At 38.2% G+C, this 17,904-nt stretch overlaps 1 protein-coding gene and 1 pseudogene across 1 annotated transcript; one reads left to right on the forward strand and one right to left on the reverse strand.

Annotated features, from left to right (window-relative positions):
* The first annotated feature begins 11,973 nt into the window (after positions 1-11,973).
* On the forward strand, positions 11,974-16,840 carry LOC110868366 (annotated as a pseudogene).
* Positions 16,419-17,211, reverse strand: LOC110868359 (17.3 kDa class I heat shock protein). Its single transcript, XM_022117494.2, has one exon. The coding sequence runs from the start codon at positions 17,198-17,200 to the stop codon at positions 16,556-16,558; it is 645 nt and encodes a 214-aa protein (XP_021973186.2). The 5' UTR covers positions 17,201-17,211; the 3' UTR covers positions 16,419-16,555.
* Between the last annotated feature and the right edge of the window lie 693 nt (positions 17,212-17,904).

The raw sequence follows: 17,904 nt of genomic DNA on the forward strand, positions 1-17,904 counted from the left end.
GATCGTCTGGGTCCGTCAACCCGTTGTATTTACCCACGTTGTGTGGTAATTTCGTTTTGTCGATGGCCGCGCACGCGATTTCTCGAATGAATTTTGAATTTTCAGCCATGTCCTCAGGACGATAGCTCAAGGTGTAATCATGCTCTGCTTTGGGGTTATACCCCGCGCGCTTGGTTGGTTTGTATGCTTCGTGTTCCGGAGGAAGTCTGCTAAATACTGTGGATTCCCCCTTGTAAGTTGGGTCGTCTTCCTCCTCTTCCCATTCCGTATTCATGTTGCGCGCGCCCAAATGGGTTTGGATCGGCCTTCGTTGTAGATTGGAGGTTTGAACGAAGTTGCTCTCTGTTTCAGCATAAGTATCGCGCGTGTCTTGTACGCTAGGTCTTCTTACATTTTGCACTGGTCCTCTTTCTGGTCGTAAGTTCCACGCGTTTGTCTGCTGAGCCGTGTGTGTACTCAGAGACCTTGGTTGTGGAGTTACGAATGCTGATTGGTTAGCCTGTGCTTGGAGCAAGGCTTGTTGTGCGCTGAGCTGCGTATAGACGAGGTTTATGGACGCCATTTGTTCGGCATACCAGGAAGCCAGAGTTTTTCCCACGGGTAGCCCTAAAAGTGCAGAGTAGTTGAGTTGTGCTTGTTCCGATGGAGCAGAAGGGCCTGCTCCATGGCTTACAGTCTGCATCGGCGGAGGTGTTTGGTGTAATATCCCCGTTGGAGATTGGAGAGCAGCTCCGTTTGTGGTTTGAGTGATGATTCTTGCTGGTGTTTGGAAGATGGGTCCAGTTGTGGTTTGGCTAACAGCCCTGGACGCACTTCCAAAAATGGGTGGAAACTCGTTGTTCAGCTGACCCTCTTGGATGGTCTCGTTCCTTTGACCCCTTTGGACGTGTGCCGTGTCCGAAACGAGTTCAAAGGAAGAAACTTCTCCGTCAGCTGGGTGTGAATGATTTTGGTCTGCCATTTTCACGAGTGTTTTTTAGAAGAGAAAAAGAGGTGAGAGTGGTCTTGCAAAAAAGCGGATGGCGCCAATGTTGAAACAATGGTTAACGCAAGGATAACCAAGAGGATCGTTTCACTTATGGGTTCAACCTCTTCTCTTACTCGTATCGTTTCACTTGTGGAGTTACGCAAGGATAAACACCGTTAGTCTCGTTAAGAGGGGGGAAGGGGGTTTTCCCTCTTAACCAGGCTCCGGCGTGAGAATAAGTACTGCTCTGAGAGGGATAAAACAGCGTGTGTATAGAGTGAGTAAAGAGAGCCAAGATCCCGAACCTGAATGATGAAGGGTCCTATTTATAGCCGGAGGGTGAAGAAGGAGGAAGCAGCTATGCCAGCTGTGGGTGCGCGCCAGCTGTCCGACCAAGGGGAATATCCTCTTGGTCTGCTCTGTCGCGAAGGGTGTAGTGGTACACGTGGCGTCCTTGTATTCGCCTGTGCTGGGTACCTCGTACTGGTCATGTCAGCCCTGCTCCCTGGATTGTCGCAGGCCTATGTGGCCTTCTGTCAATGGTGACACGTGTTGTCCTTTATGTTGGGCAAAGCATCTTTGATGCCAGCTGTGAACCGCCTAGATGTCTTCTGGAAGCTTCTAGAATGTTCTGGTGACATGGATGCCTTGTGTGCACAAAAGTGGTGTGGTCCCTGCCATGTAGGCAGGGAATTGGGACCATACCTCTTCAGCGGGCGTGGGGGATGAGCCTGAAGGGATGGGCCTAGGGTGTGGGGGATGAACCCCTTTATATATACATATGTAATTATGTATGTATGTATAGTTGTGTGTGTGTGTGCTGGATATAGAAGTGAGGCCCCAGCAAGAACGTCTAGGGGGCGACGGAAAGCACGGGGACGACCGGGGGGGGGGGGGGTGCAGCCCCGTCGCCGCACCAGGCCGACCCGGGAACGGCCCCATACCGTCCAGCCTTAGTGTGTTATCAATTTCATGATTAAATGTTGAGACCAAAATACTTGACTAAACCATGATTCTTGAAATTTGAAACTTGATATTATATATATATCCACGTTGAGTAATGGTGGCCTTTGTTGATCCTAACCGTTGAAATTAGTCAAAATCGCTCATAACCACCCTAAGATTCAATCTCAGCCGTTTAAAGCTGGCAGTTGAGCCAAAATTTGGCAGTTATGTAATACCGTTTAGAGGTTACCTGCGGCTTCAGTAGTTATCTGTGATTCCAGGCCTCCATCGGTTGACTAACGTCTCCTCCTCACCCATAAAACTATTGTCCCATCCAAGAGCCTATCAGAATGGCATCAATCCTAGAGCCTTTTTAACCTGTAAGTACAATATATTTCTATTTATGGACCTGTTTTTGTGTATCTCGTTTATTTCCGAATCCATCACATTTCATTTGTTTTAATTTGATTGCAGCGTGTTCTACACAAATAATAAGTAATATTTCAAGCTCATATTCTAAATTTTCTCTGACATCTTCAAAACCTAATTGAATTATTACTTTGTTATTTGAAGCAAATTGTTGTTACACTTGCTAACTTTCAATATACTTGCTAAGCTTTTTGGCAGACAATTTGATTCCGTTTTCATCGTATTACATTGAAATACCCGGACAATCGATGGGTATAAAACTAGTTTCTATAGTTAATTGTTGATAACTAGTGGGTATCCTCGCGCTTCGCGGCGGGTTTCAGTCGGTGTTGGTTCGATTCGGTACCGTATCGATACGGTACAAACACTCTATATAGCAATCAACATGTGTTTTACGTCGATCAAAAACCAAAAAATCAAACACCGGTACTGGTACTGATATTCTCACGCTATCCATATTGTTGCTAGGAGAAGAGATGATGACATTCTTAGCAATACCCTTGTCAAACAAAAGAAACCCAAGCAATACCATGATCATAAAACAATTATAACCTAACAAACTACTAAAACAATGTACAACTCAAGGATTTAGTTTAGACTTAAATGGGGCAACAGTCTTGTCCTTAAAAAAGACACGAAACCACTCGAGTATTATCGTGCCACCAGCGGAACCATCCGATCATATCCATCTCTATTAGGCAATAACGCCTATACATCAATTCAGGAGGAAACCTAATAAATTTGGGAAAAACTCCTTTTGTGGGAATCGAACTAAGGAACTAATGGTCCCTAAGCCTTATCTCACCCTCAAGATGCCACTAAGCTACATTGTTATTAATTTCGTAATTGTTCATTTAAAGCCTTTGTTAACTCATTTTTTCTTGTTTATAATTCTTGCTTTCATTTGTTGTTGTATCCTTCTCAAGTACTACTCTAATTGTATTCTTATTATGAGTATATACATACACCTTTAACTCTTTAAGGCACACAAACATACATCTATGGACTTTAAAGCAACAAATATTCAACTAAATGCATTCTCATCCCAAAAAAGTTGGTCTGCCGGCCATAAAAAATATATATATATATAACAGAACCTGTAGTGTTTATAAACAACAGAACGTGTAGTGTTTATAAACAAAAGGGTTTTTTGGTGTAGTTGGTTCGAGCCCACGATAAGCCGTACTTTTTTTTTTCTTATTTTCAACTTCCTTTATATCCCTAAAAATATCTGGTAAGGAAATCGATATATTGGAATAAACAGCCTCAGTTTACGAAATTGAAAACCAAGGACTCTATGGTAACAATATAAAACTGTTAAAATTAAGTGCACATGTTAATTCATGTTGCTACATATCATATATTATTTTAGTTGTTATAAAGTTGTTACAACAGTTTTATCTCTGATCTTGTGAATGAGTGCAGTTTATATTACTTGAAGGGCTGAGTTGTAATATCTAAGGGGATAAGCTGTACAAGTATAAACTAGAAGGTTGATATTGAAAATTAAGATATTTTCAATATAAAAGGCTTCAACAGTTGCGTAATAGTTCATTCGGGAAGCTGCTGTCTCTCTCTCATCAGTCAAGCGATTAGGGTTTTGTTCAGATCAGTTGTGATCTGTGGTGTTTGTATTTGATTGATCTCTTGTGAGATCTAATCTTTGTATTGTTTTAGTTGTATAGATCAACTGATTTACATCAATTGATCATCTTCTTCATTGTATTGTTACAGATCTCACCGTTTGTGAGATCTAGGGTTTCTGGGGGGTTTTTCTTTGGTTTGGGTAATAATAAAAGTTTTGTCACCTTTTGTCGCTATTTCTTTGTGTTCTTGGTTTATTATTAGTTTTATACCATTTTTACATGGTATCAGAGCTGTGTGCTCTTGATTTTACGTTGTTCCGCTGTAGTTTGCTTATTTCTGATTATTGATTGATCTTGGGTTATTTGTTTGTTTTGAAGGTTTCTTATCTCAGAAACTGTTATCTTGTGAGTTGTTTAAATCTGAAGGTTGGAAACCCTAAATTAGGGTTGTGGTGACTGAAGGTTCTTTGCTGGATTATTGAAGATCGGTGTTGGTCTCTGTAACCCTAGAAGGATACAGAGCAAACTGACCGGTTTTGTTAGTTCTCTTGTCTTCTGATCTGTAACTATAGCCCTAAGTGAAGGTTGTAGTTCAGATCTTGCTTTGGAGTATTTTTGCACCCTCTGTAAGATCGTTTCAACTCTGTCTTTGTTTTTTATTGATTGGTTGAATAGTTGAAGTCGGGGTAGTGAGGACCGGCACTTTTGATTGCTTGTTATTGTTGATTGTTTGTATTTGTTTTTTGTCTGTTGGTAGTGGCTTCTGAGTTAAGACATGTCCAGGCACCTGTGAGTGATGAACCTGGAATCTTGACACTGACTCAGTTTCGCCTGTGTGTGAGTGTGTTATTTTTTGTGATTGCTTGATTGTTACTTGTTGATAGTTGTTCTGTGATATACGTGCTTTGGATAATTGATTGTGTAATTCTTGCTTGAAAATGGCTGGTGATACTGATACTAGTAGTATTTCTCATACTTTAATTGGGAAGTTGGATATAGGTGATCCATTATATCTACATCCTAGTGATTCAAGTGCCTTGACAATTGTTAGTGTTAAACTAAAAGGAACAGAAAATTATTCTGTGTGGTCTAGTGCCATGAAGTTGGCTTTAGAAGCAAAAAACAAGTATGGTTTTATTGATGGAAAATGTGTTAGGTCTGAGAGTGATGCTGTATTAGCTGGTCAGTGGGATAGATGTAATTTTGTGGTTCTTACTTGGTTGTTAAATTCTATATCTGAAGAATTGTTTTTAGGACAAGTGTTCTCTAAACTTGCTTCAGAAGTTTGGACTGATCTTAAGGAGTCATTTTATAGGGTTGATGGTTCAATTGTGTATGATTTGTATAAAAAGATTAATAGTGTTTCACAAAATGGTACTTCAGTTGCTGAATAGTATAATAAACTTACAACCATGTGGAAACAATTTGATGCCATGTTGCATCTTCCTACATGTTCTTGTCAGGCTGCAAAAGATTTTAATGATTTTTCAACCTTAATAAAATTAATGCAATTTTTAATGGGACTGGATGATGTTTATCAGTCGGTAAGAACAAATCTGTTAACAAGAGAACCATTACCCACTGTTAAAGTGGCTTTCTCTGTTGTGTCTAGAGAAGAGTCACATAGGTTGGCTAGTACTGGGTCAAAAACTCAGAATGTTGCTTTTGTGTCTAAAACAAATCAATCTTTTGATCAAAAGAAAAGGTTTAACAAAGGATCTAATTCCAGTCTAAAATGCACACATTGTAATATGTTAGGGCATACTGTGGATAGGTGTTTTGAGATTATAGGTTATCCACCTGGTTTTAAAAGGAGAAGTAATAACAGTAGTCAGTCTAGTCAGTCTGGAAGATCTAATATGTCAAATGGTAGTAAAAATAACACTGTTAATAATGTTACTTCATCTGTGGGTAGTTCTGGTTTTCCTTTTACCAATGAACAGATTGCAAAATTGTTGAGTTTAGTTGGAGAAAAAGGTGGTTCAGATAGTCAGAATCAGAATGTAGGAGGTGAGTGTGTTAATGTTCCAAACTTTGTTAGTTGTTCTAGTTCAGTTGTTTTTAATATGAATGGATGGATTGTTGATTCAGGGGCTAGTCAACATATGGTTAAAACAGACAAAGATTTAATAAATAGTGTTGATGTTTCAGAGTTTAATATAACTGTTAGTCATCCAAATGGCACTAATCTTAAAGTCTTAAAAATTGGTGATTTAAAGTTAACAAATGAGTTAGTGTTAAAAGATGTCTTTTATGTGCCAGGATATAGTGTAAATCTGTTGTCTGTGTATAGATTGTCAAAAGATAATCAAGTGAATGTTGTGTTTAATGAAACAAGTTGTTTTCTACAGGATTCCAGTTCAAAGAAAATCCTGATGAGTGGTAGTCAAAATTGTGGTCTGTATTTTGTAGGCAATTCTGGTAATTTGTTTAATGCCTGTTTCAATAGTTCTGTTCAGTCTTTTACTTGGCATAGCAGGTTAGGACATCCTTCTGATCAGGTTTTAGCAGTGTTAAAACAAAGTCTTAAAATTCATTCAAGTGAACATGGTCCATGTGATGTTTGTCATAGGGCTAAACAAGTTAGGGTTCCTTTTCCTTTAAGTGAACACAAGTCTAAGGGTCTAGGAGACCTGATACATTTAGATGTATGGGGTCCTTATAAAATAACCAGTTATGATGGTTATAAATATTTTTTAACTATCGTTGATGATTTTTCTAGAGCAGTCTGGTGTTATTTCTTAACTAGTAAAACTGAAGTTTTTGAAAATTTAAAGATATTCTATGAACTTGTGCTAACTCAGTTTAAAAAGAGAATTAAAATCATTAGAAGTGATAATGGAACAGAGTTTGTAAACAATCAAATGAAAAGTTTTTTTGAAACTAAAGGTATCTTGCATCAAACAACGTGTTCCTATACTCCACAACAGAATGGAGTAGTGGAAAGAAAACATAGACATTTGTTAAATACTGCTAGAGCCTTGATGTTTCAGGGTGGACTACCTTTAAGGTTTTGGTCTGATTGTGTTTTAACTGCTGTGTATCTTATTAACAGGTTGCCATCATCTGTGTTAAATGGTAGAAGTCCTTTTGAAATGATGTTTACTTTTAAACCCTCATTATCTCATCTTAGAAACTTTGGATGCTTGTGTTTTAGTACTATATTACATGATTCGGACAAATTTTCATTTAATGCTGAAAAATGTGTTTTTCTTGGTTATTCAAGTTTTAAAAAAGGGTATAAGTTGTGGAGTTTGGATAATAAAAAAATATTTTTTTAAAGAGACGTTAAGTTCTATGAAAATGTATATCCTTTTAAAATTAATCAAGAACTCACTGTAGATAGTCAGCTGAATCATGTAAACTTTTTTGATAATATTGTATCTGAAGTTTCTAACATACCCGATGATGAAGAGGGTACAAATGGTGCTCAAGATCCTATTAGTGATGATCAGCAACCATTGTTTCCCTCTACATCAGCCCCTGTTTCAGATGCTGAATTGACTCTGCAAACTGAACAGGAGGGCAGTAGTGGACAGGATACAAATGAGAGGGCAGAGGACACTATAGGGTCAAATGTTGAGACCAACCAATCTGAGGGTACTAGTGTTAGAAAATCTTCTAGAAAAATTGTTTTACCTAAAAAATTTGGTGATTTTGTTGTTGAGGGTAAAGTTAAATATGGGGTTGAAAAAGTTGTGAATTATGCAAACTTATCTTATGAAAATATGTGTTTTGTTGCTTCGTTGAATAAAATAGTTGAACCTACTTGTTATGATGAAGCTGCTAAAAATGATAAGTGGATTGATGCTATGAATAGTGAAATGGAAGCCTTGTATAGAAACAATACTTGGGTTTTGGTTGATCTTCCTAAAGATAGAAAGCCAATTGGCTGTAAATGGGTCTATAAGGTTAAGTATAAGGCCAATGGGGAGGTTGAAAGGTATAAAGCTAGATTGGTTGCCAAAGGGTTTAACCAAAGAGAGGGGCTTGATTTTGGTGAAACTTTTTCACCAGTTGTCAAAATGACTACTGTTAGAATAGTATTAAAGCTAGCTGTTAATAATAACTGGCCCTTGTATCAAATGGATGTTAACAATGCTTTTTTATATGGTACTTTGTTAGAAGATGTTTTTATGACACAGCCACAAGGCTATTGTTCAAAAGATGATAAAAAAGTATGTAAACTTGTAAAATCTTTATATGGGCTTAAACAAGCTCCAAGACAATGGAACGAAAAGTTAACTTCTGTGTTAACTGCTATGGGTTTTGTGCAACGTATTTGTGATTATTCATTGTTTGTATTGTCAAAACAAAGTGTGTTTGTTGTTTTATTTGTATATGTAGATGATATTGTTATAACCGGAAATAACAAGTCTGAAATAGAAAATGTTAAACAAAGATTAAGAGACAGTTTTCATATTAAGGATCTTGGTTTACTTAGATATTTTTTAGGAATTGAAGTATTATATGGTGATGGTCATATTTGTTTGTCTCAGCGAAAGTATTGTCTTGAATTACTAAATGAGTTTGGTTATTTGGGTTGCAAACCTGTTGCAACGCCAATTGAGCAGAGTTTTTTTAGTTACAAGTAAATGTAAAAGTGATCAAAAAGTTCTACAAAATGTTAATGGTTTTCAAAGGCTTGTAGGAAAACTGATTTACTTGTCTTTAACTAGACCTGATATCAGCTATGCTGTTCAGTTTTTGAGTCAATACATGCATAGTCCTACTCAAGTTCATCTTGATATAGCTTTAAGGTTATTGAGATATTTGAAATTATCTCCTGGAAAAGGAGTTAATTTTAAAAGGTCTGAAAATATGGAGATAACTGGTTTTGTGGATTCTGATTGGGCTAAATGCCTTAAGACCAGAAGATCAGTTACAGGTTATGGTATTTTCTTGGGAGAAACACTTGTTTCTTGGAAAAGCAAGAAGCAAAATGTTGTCTCAAGATCAACTGCAGAAGCTGAGTACCGAGCTATGTGCTCAGCTACCTGCGAAGTCATGTGGATTATCAACATCTTAAGTGAATTAAAGAATTCTTGTAAGTTGCCTGTTAAATTGTACTGTGATAGTAAATCTGCAATTTCAATCTCTCAAAATCCTGTATTTCATGAGAGAACTAAGCATTTTGAGTTGGATTTACATTTTTTAAGAGAAAAGATTGCTGCAGGTATTGTTGAGCCTGAAAAAGTCAGTACAGATGTGCAGGTAGCTGATATATTCACAAAGGGTTTGAATGCAAACCAACATCAAATTCTTTGTGAAAGTTTGGGACTTTATGACATGTTCGCCACATGAATCATGGGGGCATGTTAAAATAAAGTGCACATGTTAATTCATGTTGCTACATATCATATATTATTTTAGTTGTTATAAAGTTGTTACAACAGTTTTATCTCTGATCTTGTGAATGAGTGCAGTTTATATTACTTAAAGGGCTGAGTTGTAATATCTAAGGGGATAAGCTGTACAAGTATAAACTAGAAGGTTGATATTGAAAATTAAGATATTTTCAATATAAAAGGCTTCAACAGTTGCGTAATAGTTCATTCTGGAAGCTGCTGTCTCTCTCTCATCAGTCAAGCGATTAGGGTTTTGTTCAGATCAGTTGTGATATGTGGTGTTTGTATTTGATTGATCTCTTGTGAGATCTAATCTTTGTATTGTTTTAGTTGTATAGATCAACCTGGGAGGTTTTTCTTTGGTTTGGGTAATAATAAAAGTTTTGTCACCTTTTGTCGCTATTTCTTTGTGTTCTTGGTTTATTATTAGTTTTATACCATTTTTACAAAAACCATCTCAAAACAAAACAAATTCAAAGATCAGTTCGACCCGAGGGACTACATCCAAGCGGAAAAGAAGAAAACTTTTGACCGATCCTTATCGAAAAGGAGACATGCAGTTGAAGTAGAATTTACCAGAGTTTGGTAGCCTTTATCACCAGAGGGGGCACCTAGGGTTTCTAATCACCATCAATCTTCAACAAACATCACTACCGTCACCTGAAAGGTAAACCGACACCGCCAGTTGGGCTGCGTCTAGTGTCCACCCAAAAACCACCATCACCAAACTTCCGGATCTGCAACCCCACGATATCGCCGCTACTGAACCCTGTAACCACCTTCACTGTCGCTCTCCATTTAGTCTGACACTTCCCGTGCCGGTCATCGTCCTCATCCTACCATATTACCCTTCTCCCGTCGGACCCTAGAGCTTCGCCGTATAGTCGAACGTGAGCGATAATTCGGAACTCCGCCACCGTTATTGGTTAGTCCGCAACATCCTCATCATCGAGCTGTAGGTCTCTTCGGATCTGCCACCGCCCGTCAGTCACTAACGTCACCGAAGAAGGGTGGCCGGGCTCCGTAACCTTTCTTAGCTGCTCTCTCTCTAGACTTGTGGGTAGATGTAAAAAAGTCATCGACTCTTACTCTCTCTGTGCATAAAAAGTGATGAAAGGATAGAAGTCAAAAAGCTTGGTGGCCAGAAGATAAAAGTGAAAAGGTTAACTGGCGCAAACTCATGTTGTTAATTGATATATATAATAATTAGATGCTAATCATATGTTACTTGCTTTGATTTGAATGTGTATATAAGATATTATGCAAAGCATAAAATATCATAAGATTCCTATCACAATACTGGATCATGATTATAGTTAAAGATAAATAAACATATCAGCATGTGAGATGCATGAAAAGTAAAATATAAGTAAGTCAACATTTTTTTAATACACGAGGAGTTGGCTAGCTGGAATCATATAAGGGTAGCCTATACACCTTTAGTAAATATCCAATACCCAGTGGTGAAGCTTGATCAAAAGTTTCGAGGAGGCGTAAAGTGATGGGACCCAAAAGAAAAATTCATATCGTTATGTTTCGGGTCGGGTCGGCTATTCGATTCAGGTCGGGTCAAATAATAATAGTTCCAAATAAAACTAAAAAAGTTCATTTATTCAAAGGACCTCTTCTTGCACATAGAAAAATTAAATATTGTATAACAAACAAAAGACCTATATATATATATAATGATACGAGTTAAATGGAATCTGGACGAAGAATTACAACTTAGCCCGGAGACCTTTAAGATTTTTGAATTCATCAATTATGTCTTCCAAATCAAACTTATCATCAATTTCTTTTTCTATGTAAATCATAAAGCTATTTGTGAGATATTAAGTTTATTGTATGGTGGGTAATCTAGAGTTAAACAAATAAAATAAGAGTTAAAATATATTTACCAAACTACCCATCATTTAGGAAAAATAATCGGGAGGACGACCCTATATAATTTTAAAATTTTCGGATGAAAAATTGGACCATATACACTTCTAACCGAAACATTGGGGTGGGCGGGTGCACCTCCGGGCACCCATTATACTTCGCCTCTGCCAATACCTATTTTAGTTTTTTAAAAAAAATTAATAATAACAATGAGCGGCAAAAAAAAAAAAAAGTTTTAAGTTATGTATTTCGTTAAGGCCTAAGGGGCATGTTTACCTGGGCTCGTACAAGGAACCTAAATTCTTAGGACCGGTCTTGATGATTTGGTTCATACCCGTGATAGTCAAACCCATGTAAACATCAAACATGTAAGACGAAATGTCATGAATTGGGCCCTCACGGAACCTAAGATTGTCATGGCCTTGTTTTATGATACATAAGACATATAAGAATGTCAAAGGATGAACCCAATCTTTAACCTAGTGAAACAATTTCGCTCTTTCTCGTTCTTCTGGTCCTAAACTTCAACCATCCGACCTTATGTTCAGTACCCGTCTAGTAAGAGTAAGAGTTATGAATATAACATGTATATAATATGTAAAACCCTTGTAAGATGTTAATTATCTGTTGTTAAAATCAACATATGGAATATTATTTAAAATTCCAAAAGATAGAAAGACAAAAAAGTATATATGAAAAAGTCAACCAGGTCTTAGAAACATGTATAAATGACTAAAAATGTCTTAGAAAAGTAGATATGCACTAGCTAAGATTTGTATTACAACAAATAAAAATAAGACCAAATGTCTAAGAAATTGCCACCAACCATCCAAAATTCAACTTCTCTAAGATTATTTATAAGAAAGAAAGATATCTCACGCATCATACAACAGAGATGGCGGATAACGGCAGAAGACGATGGCGATTAGTGTTGGTAGCAAGTCCACTTCAAGGCCACATGACACCCATGCTCCAACTGGGCACTTACCTTCATTCCAAAGGGTTCTCCATAACTATTGGAAATCAACCCGCCTGATTCTTCCAATCATCCTGATTTCACCTTCCTCCCTTTGCCCGATAACTTATCGGGCCCTGGCAACTTTACCAGCTTCCTCCGGTTCTTGCAGGCTCTGAATGATAACTGCAAACCGCATCTGCAAGAATATCTTGTTCGTATCATAAACACGAAAAAAGAAGAATCTGAGAAGGAATCGGTTGTTATAATCTATGACAACCTCATGGTTTTTGGAGGATCGGTTGCCGTTGATCTGGGTCTGCCGTCTATCATCATGCACACCAGCGGTGCGGCTTTCTTTCCTGCATACAAGATTATCCCTCAGCTACATCGAGAAGGCCGGTTTCCAGTGCATGGTAATTTCTATCTTCCATAACATACATACAAAAGCTCAAAAAAGTAAAGGTTAGAATAACATCATAATTGATTTTTTTTTTTTAAATTTGAATGATTCATATATAAAATTTAAATACTATGTATATATATATTAATTATGTATGAAATAAGTTTTGAAATATGATATCTTGGTATGTGTTTCATTATGTTACTTTCATGATCCGGCTACAACGTCTAACAATCCGTTTGAACTTTCCTTGAAGATTCTTTAATGCAGGAAATAGTTCCAGAGCTCAAACCCTTGAGATACAAAGATCTACCCTTTATTAACCTCCCAATACAAGACGCCATTGAATCGGCCAACATGATCACCCCCAAGAGACCCCCTTCCGCCTTCATTTGGAACACCCTTGAATTTCTTGAACCATCGGCACTGACCCAAATCCGCCAATAATACCAAGTTCCCATTTTTACAATCGGTCCATCGCACAAAACAGCCCCAACCCCTTCCACTAGTTTTCTTGAAGAGGACATCGGTTGCATCTCATGGCTAGATAAACAAGAACCCAAATCAGTGATTTATGTGAGCTTGGGTAGTATAGCTAACATGGATCAAAAACTAGCAACTGAAATGGCATGCGGTCTAGCCAACAGTAACCAGCCGTTCCTATGGGTGGTTCGACCAGGTTCGGTTCAAGGGTACGAATGGGTCGAGTTTAGGAACGGCTGGTTACTGTTGGCTAGACCGCATGCCATTTCAGTTGCTAGTTTTTGATCCATGTTAGCTATACTACCCAAGCTCACATAAATCACTGATTTGGGTTCTTGTTTATCTAGCCATGAGATGCAACCGATGTCCTCTTCAAGAAAACTAGTGGAAGGGGTTGGGGCTGTTTTGTGCGATGGACCGATTGTAAAAATGGGAACTTGGTATTATTGGCGGATTTGGGTCAGTGCCGATGGTTCAAGAAATTCAAGGGTGTTCCAAATGAAGGCGGAAGGGGGTCTCTTGGGGGTGATCATGTTGGCCGATTCAATGGCGTCTTGTATTGGGAGGTTAATAAAGGGTAGATCTTTGTATCTCAAGGGTTTGAGCTCTGGAACTATTTCCTGCATTAAAGAATCTTCAAGGAAAGTTCAAACGGATTGTTAGACGTTGTAGCCGGATCATGAAAGTAACATAATGAAACACATACCAAGATATCATATTTCAAAACTTATTTCATACATAATTAATATATATACACATAGACCAGCCGTTCCTATTAGATGAAACAATTATTAAACTTAATTTATGATATGTATATGTATTCGTATGATAATATGATAACTAGAACTCGATATGTATATATGATAAGTCAAGGTGGATGTTATAAGCGGGTAATTTAAACTGCCAATGACAGTTTCCCGCTTGAATTAACCGCCAAGTTTGACATGTATATAAGTGTAAGGACCGGCATCATTTACCGGTACCAAGACACTCAATTTCCTTTCGTTAATTGTCTGTCCATTCGTTTGTTTATTATCTGTTAATTATGTCAAACAAGTCCGCTGCAAACCATTGTTTGAATCATCTGCAAGATGATGATGTTCAGATCAAACCTGTGTTAACCCCAACATGTGGTATCAGAGCCACGGGGACAACACTTCCCTGTCAACACTGCAATGACAAAGAATCCAGACGACCACTGAAAATGCATCGAACAAAATTATGTTATTATTGTCATCGTCCAGGCCATTTCATATACGACTGCAAATCAAAGGAGAATGATGAAAATACACAACTGATCTCTCAAGCAGTAAATGCAGGAATAAGAAAACAAAGAGTATCAGTGGAAGAAAGAAACGAGATGATTGTGACTGGTTCAGAAGGCGGTACATGGGGAGACATATGGTATGTTAGTCTTTCGTTTACACAACACTATGCCGGTAATCTAAATGTTTTTAAACGTATCAAACATTTAGTGGGGGTTGAAACCAACTCGGGGGAAAATGATTTCTTGTTTATGAGGGGTATAGGGATTGTGGAAGTCAAATCCAATAACGAAAAACTGTTAATTCAGGGTGTCTTATACACACCGGAATTAGACAGAAACGTACTCAGTCTGAATCAGTTAACTATGCAAGGCTTTACGGTTAAGAAGGACGGAGATACTTGCAAAATATTTCCTATGTTCTCATCTCCAATTGATAACACAGTAAATGAAATAACGGGGTTAACGAAGGAAGATGAACTAGGCCTAAAGGAAAAACAAAAGGTCATACGGCTAAATGATGTAAATGAAAAATATAAAGAGGAATATCTTAATTCCTATTTCGAAGATTTACATGTTTCCTCCGATGAAACGGATTGGAGTGTGATGATCATAAGGGCTTTGGAATTCAATGATTTCAAAGATTGTGTGAATCTGTTAAATATGTTAGAAGATAGCAAGTTTGTGTTCCATTACAAGTACGAACTCGAAAAGAAATTCGACGAAATGGTGTCTTGGTTTCTTATAAGTTTCCTGGGTATAACAACAAGGCCAATGCCTCCGGTTATGACCGAGAACAGGAAAGTGGATCTGCTGAGTTTATACATGATTGTGGAACGGGATGGGGGTTACAACAGTGTAACCGAAGATAATCTCTGGCCGATTATCGCCAAAGACATGGGCTTTGAATACAAGGATGGTGAATACATGCGGACAGTTTATGCCATGTATTTAGACATCCTTGTGTACTATTATAAGTTTAAAGCTGTGCAGACAAAAGCCAACGATTCAGAAAGGATGAAGGATAAGCAAGATGCACCTGAATGCAGTCTCGAAAGGAGCACAAGTGCTGAAGAAGTCAAGAATGTAACTGAAGTGGAATCCTTTGCGCTGTATGCAGAAAATAGTTGGGAAGGAGCATGGAATGCACACAAGAAACGAAGAAAGTTTAACTTTGATCATGCAAGAAAAGCGGTTGAAGAAGCAAATGCAAGCGTTCTCAAGGGTGTTTCTAAACGTAATTAAGTTTAGGGGGAAGTATTAGATGAAACAATTATTAAACTTAATTTATGATATGTATATGTATTCGTATGATAATATGATAACTAGAACTCGATATGTATATATGATAAGTCAAGGTGGATGTTATAAGCGGGTAATTTAAACTGCCAATGACAGTTTCCCGCTTGAATTAACCGCCAAGTTTGACATGTATATAAGTGTAAGGACCGGCATCATTTACCGGTACCAAGACACTCAATTTCCTTTCGTTAATTGTCTGTCCATTCGTTTGTTTATTATCTGTTAATTATGTCAAACAAGTCCGCTGCAAACCATTGTTTGAATCATCTGCAAGATGATGATGTTCAGATCAAACCTGTGTTAACCCCAACATAACATGGATCAAAAACTAGCAACTGAAATGGCATGCGGTCTAGCCAACAGTAACCAGCCGTTCCTATGGGTGGTTCGACCAGGTTCGGTTCAAGGGTACGAATGGGTCGAGTTTTTGGAAGAGGGTTTGGTGGCAGAGATTAAGGTGAGAGGTTTGATTGTGAAATGGGCACCCTAGAAGGAGGTTTTGTCGCATAAAGCGGTTGGAGGATTTTGGAGCCATTGTGGTTGGAATTCTACTATGGAAAGTGTTTCCGAAGGGGTTCCAATGTTGTGCCAACCGTTTAGTGTAGACCAGTTGATGAATGCTAGGTATTTGAGTCATGTGTGGAAGATGGGTATTGAAATTGTTGTGGGGAAAAGGGAGATTGAAAGTGCAATCAGAAGACTATTGGTGGATAAAGAAGGGGAAGAAATGAGAAAGAGCGCTATGGAGATTCAAGAAAATGTTAAGTTGGCTGTTAGCCATGGTGGTTCTACACAGAACTCTTTGTATAATTTGGTAGAATTCATTTTGTCATTATAAGTTTGTAATTCTGTATGTAATTTAGAAGCTAAATAGCATTTTATTTATCACCAAGTTCGAACACATTGTAGACGGACACAAACACTTTACATCAAAGAAAATCGGACTCGAGGACTTCATAAGTCCATAACATTTGTAAAATCAAAACACTATATTAACCGGAGATTTCAATAGACTTGACATCAGGTTTCTTCGCTTCTTCTTTAGGCACCGTAATTGTGAGCACTCCGTTTTCCATGGCCGCCTTCACCTGATCCATTTTAGCGTTCTCCGGTAACCTGAACCTCCTTGTGAATTTGCCGCTGCTTCTTTCAACCCGATGCCACTTATCATTCTTATCTTCTTTCTCCACGTTCTTCTCACCGGTGATTTGTAAGATGTTTCCGTCTTCCACTTCCACCTTCACTTCTTCCTTCTTGATCCCAGGAAGATCGGCCTTGAACACATGAGCTTCTGGCGTTTCCTTCCAATCCACAAGGGCGTTTACCAATCCAGAAGTTTCCCTTGAAACATCAGATGAAGATGAAATGGGGAAGTCTCTGAATGGGTCCCAAAGGTCGAGGGAAAAAGGGTCGAAGGCGCTGCTCCGTCGGCCACCGAACAAGCTGGGGACGATCGACATTTTCAAATGTTTTACTGAAACTGTGGAAAGAGTGAAGAACTTGATTACTGGATTGTGTAGGTATCTCACTGATTCAATTGAATTCTTGATGATTTTGGTATGGAATATAGGGAGCAGCAACCATTTATATATATTCCCAAAGGATGTTCGGGAACTTTGAACTTTCATGAATTCCATAGTCGCTGGAATCATGAAGAGGCTTCTTGATTCTTCTATGGGGCGTAATATCTATGACCCATTTAATGCGGTATTTTGTAAATTGAATTGAAATATAATCAAAAGGTAGACTGGGCCTTTTCCACATTCTTTGCATCTTTTTTTCTTACTTTTTTTTTTTTTTTTTTTGAGTTAACTGTCATTTTCGTCCCTGTGGTTTGGTCATTTTGGCCATTTCAGTCCATTTTTAAAAAATGTGCTATTTTCCTCCCCGACGTTCTGGAAAGGTACCATTTCAGTTCAAAAATCATAACCCAGTTAAGTCGGTTTGTAAATAAGGACTGATTATGTAAATTTGTTAATAAAAGGACCATTTAAGTAAAATGTATAAATATTTATATAATTATAAAATCTATATTATACAAAATATACACACATTCAGTAACCTGTAACCACACCATCACCGCCACTCTCTCTCTTTCTACTCTCTCTCTAAACCACCACCACCACCACCACCACCACCTTCACCTCCACCGCCGCCGCCACACCAAACCCCACCCACATCCCCTTCCAACACCACCACCATCCACCAAAACCAAACCTGTTCTATCTCTACACTCTCCACCACCTACATCACTAGTTCCCACCACCGCCACCACAGCCACTGCCACCACCACCACTCCGATCTGCCACCAACATCTCATACCACCATCTCCACCTCGTTC

Source organism: Helianthus annuus, chromosome 1 (assembly GCF_002127325.2).
Source record: "Helianthus annuus cultivar XRQ/B chromosome 1, HanXRQr2.0-SUNRISE, whole genome shotgun sequence".
Lineage (NCBI taxonomy): Eukaryota > Viridiplantae > Streptophyta > Magnoliopsida > Asterales > Asteraceae > Helianthus > Helianthus annuus.

What these genes read in the sequence shown, in the direction of transcription:
- LOC110868359 (XM_022117494.2), bottom strand. Translation starts at nt 17,200, where the DNA reads ATGGAATTCATGAAAGTTCAAAGTTCCCGAACATCCTTTGGGAATATA.